This window comes from Pygoscelis adeliae, unplaced genomic scaffold (genome assembly GCF_000699105.1).
Source record: "Pygoscelis adeliae isolate BGI_AS28 unplaced genomic scaffold, ASM69910v1 Scaffold10, whole genome shotgun sequence".
Classification (NCBI taxonomy): Eukaryota; Metazoa; Chordata; class Aves; order Sphenisciformes; family Spheniscidae; genus Pygoscelis; species Pygoscelis adeliae.
In genome coordinates this window covers 5,663,035-5,666,514 of record NW_008824053.1, presented here as the reverse complement: position 1 = coordinate 5,666,514, position 3,480 = coordinate 5,663,035, and the positions used below count along the sequence as shown (strand labels likewise).

The window sequence follows — 3,480 nt, the reverse complement described above, 5'->3', positions numbered from 1 at the left end:
TGAATAACGCCTGGCCTTCAGTCCTCAGCACCTGGTACATCATTTCAAACACGCAAGTGCTCGCTTCGAACCTGACCGTGCCAAAAGCTTGGCCACGGGCCAGCCAGACTGCAGGGTGGACCGAGAGGTCAGAACATTTAACAGAAACTTCTACTAGAAAGACTTTTCTTACCTTCCTTTGTGCAGTACCAAGCATCACCAGGTTGTCAGGAATTCAAGACTCCTTACGTTTCTCTTTAGCTGCTTTGTCATTACGTCAAATTCACAGAAGCAAAGCAGAGAGACAACAGTGAAAGTCGGGGAGATTGTGCCAAGGACGCGACTAACCCTTTCACAACTAATTGGGAAACCTTCAGCAGCGGTTGTGCACATACTCGAACCGCTTTTCAGCAACGGCTTGCGTTCTGGGTTAAGTCATCCACACGCTACCGTACAGCCACACTAGAGATTAAAAACTGGCAAGAAAGCGAGCATTTAAGCAGCCTGGTGACCAAGTCCGTAAGCACGAAGCTACCTCTGCCGTTCTGTGGACTGCATCCCAGTTCTCAGCACGTGGAACGGCATGTGCCCCTCAAAGTTGCAGTCACATTCACAAGATGGTAAGTATTTTTGGAAAACAGTTTATTTGGGAATTACATAATATTTTAAATTTTCCAAAATACATCTTACTAGATCCCTACAAAAGAAATCTAAATAAGTACAACGATATGAAATTAAGCTTGTTGCAACAGTCATTAAATATTTACTTCCACTAATATATACATACAAAATGCCACACAATGAGCTTGTTTACCCTTGGAATGTGTGCTGCGTTCCAGCAGTTACGCTCCATCTCCATATCCTCCAGTTCCACAACATGAAGACTCAATATTAACACTTTGTACATCCTTTATTATAGGCAAAAATCAAAAAAAGTTTGTGGTTGGTGGGGTTTTTCTTAATAGAAATTAAAAGTAACCCTCTGCAATTTCACAGCTGCGGTAGTTTGTCTACTGGGGTATCAAACTTGAAGTCTGCTGGGAAGAGATCTGGAGCTCGAGGATAGATCAGCCTGTACGATTGTCTGATCGTAACATCAGCCACACCAGCAATATCGCCAATTTCTAAGACAAAAAGCAGAAAAGCGGTTAGCTTTCACTCTTGCCATTTGAGAAAAACCAGCGAGCATAATTTAATCAAGAAGCGCTGTGCACTTGGCTTAATTCGTAGCTCTCCCAAAAGCCTGGTAAAAATGGTTTTAACCGTGGTGACTAATACTTTGCACGCGTAAGTCTGTCTTCTCACGTGCCATAATTCAACTTGGGCTAGCGATCTTGGAATAGCATCGGTTCCAAAGTGGCAGAGGGCCAAAAGTCATTAGAAGCATCTACTGCAAACTCCACATCTGCCCAGCGATATTCTAACAAATCGTCACCGACATCAGGATCTTCATTTTTGCGCTTTAATTAAATAAGCAAAACCAGCAAAAAACTTCGGCATAGACAAAGCGCGGTACCTTCCGCTAAACGAGAAATACATTCACCTTAAAACGCACAGAGCACTACGTCAGAGGCACAGAGCACTGCTCAACGAGCAAAGGACACACTTCTTTGAGATGCACAGAAACTTAAATTTATTCCAGATTTAACCAAGTTTGGAATTTAAACCTTGAACTGCACGAAAGCCTTCAGCGTTGTCTGAGGCCACGGAAGGAGTATGGAGCCATGTCTGTATCCGTGGCAGGCAGATGTATTTTGTTTTAACGATCGCTCTTAAGAGGCATAATCCGATTGCTCAAGGCGAGCAAGGATGAAGGCACCATGCTGCTCGGGCTCTGCATCACTCACATGCCCAGGAAACTGCCAACACAATGAAAGCTCCAGGGACAGAGTAAGCAGTGATTAATGCAGAACACAGCGCCACAACCTGAGAGATCAAGGCTATTCGTTACCTAAAAGCAGCTCTCCGCTAAGGAACTGCTAGATTTTTAACATTTCTGATCTGGGCTAGACACATCAACGGAGCTTCCACAGCCAGCTGCCAGCACTTGGATCCATTTGTCACACCAAGTTCTAACCACCGCAGCCTCAGCTCCCTTCCGTCTCCATGTGCTGCCCCCACATAGGCCCGATTCCCTCGCGCCCCGGAGGCTGATCCACGCGCTGCTCTGCAGCTCACGAACAGCCCCGAACTCTTCACTGGCTTCCCCAAGGGCTACCCTGCCAGAAGAGGGCAATGGCAAAGGTGATCTACGGCCACGCCTGCTGTCCCACTGCTCTCCATCTTTATCCCAGGCTCGCAAGAAGTCAAGGAACACGCACTGATGCAGGCGATTCCCTGGCTGCTAGAACGATTACAGACTCAATGTAATCTAAAGCCATCGTGCTACCCGCGACTGCCCCCAGGCTTGCGTTTGGAGTATTTCAGAGCAGCAGAATGTACACATGCAAATATTAGCACGGATGAAGTTAAAATTATGCTCATTTGAATGCACTGGTCTACTGCGTTCAAGAATCCAACTCCCAGTGCCAGAAGAAAGTGAAGTCAGTTTACATGGAGCATAGCCAGTTACTCAGTTCTCATTCTGGGGAGCGGGAGGTCCTGGTTTGGTCCTTGCTCTATGCAATTAGAATGGCAACTTACCACTACTTGCACAGACCTCATGCAAGTTCTACAGTAACACTGAATTCTCTTTCAAGCAGCAAGACGTGGGGAAGGGAAGAAAAAGAAAAGGAGGGGGGGGAAGTTTTACCTTTTTGTGTCCTTTTTTCTGCAGAAGCTTGTGATGCCATGTAAATAGCTGCAGCTGCTACAGAGATCGGGCTTCTCCCAGGAACCAAATCTAATTCCACAGCTTTACGGGCAATGTGTGTTGCCGCCATTTGTACTTGTTTGGGAAGACCCAGATTGGAACAGAATCTTGACATGAAGTCTCCAGTCGTAATCAGATCAACACTGGTTTCAAGAGCTTTCAAAATAAGTTTGAAACACCGACCTATTTCCTTCTTCGAAATCCTGGACACTGCACATATTTCTAACCAAAGAGTAAAAATTAAACTTTAGGCTTGACAGCATTTGCTCCCCCAAAATAATCAAATTTGATTCTCAATATATTAAGATCCACAAAGGCCAACGTCATGAAGGCCACCATCACTAAATAAGCTTTGCATGTTTGTGAAACTTCCAAATCACTTCAGTCAGCGCACATTTTTCATAAGGAGCCAATTAATACGGCTTGCTTAGTAAGGGAAATTTGGTACTCAATGCCAAAAAAAGTTGTATCCCTGTCAGGGAAAAGTTACACATATTTACTGCAGAACTGTTGGTTCAAATTCAGTTACAATAGTCCCCATCATCCTCCGGTCAAAGCAATACCTTTTAAGTTTCACCAACACTCAATGACTTCCAAACGCCGCTTTTTTTTTTTAATGCATTATGACCAAAAATCCCATGCTTAAGAGCCTACTCGCTTCACGAATATTACAAGTTTCCAGGCTCCCT

The 3,480-nt window shown here is 44.8% G+C and overlaps 1 protein-coding gene across 1 annotated transcript in view; it reads right to left on the bottom strand.

The window, feature by feature from the left end:
* Positions 1-871: 871 nt before the first annotated feature.
* GTF2B (general transcription factor IIB) overlaps positions 872-3,480 on the bottom strand; it is a gene marked incomplete at its 5' end in the record, with an annotated part of 20,904 nt that continues 18,295 nt past the window's right edge. The window contains 2 exons of the mRNA XM_009333881.1: positions 872-1,103; positions 2,732-3,013. Coding sequence (XP_009332156.1) covers positions 970-1,103; positions 2,732-3,013 — 416 coding nt within the window. The remainder of the gene's footprint in view (positions 1,104-2,731; positions 3,014-3,480) is intronic.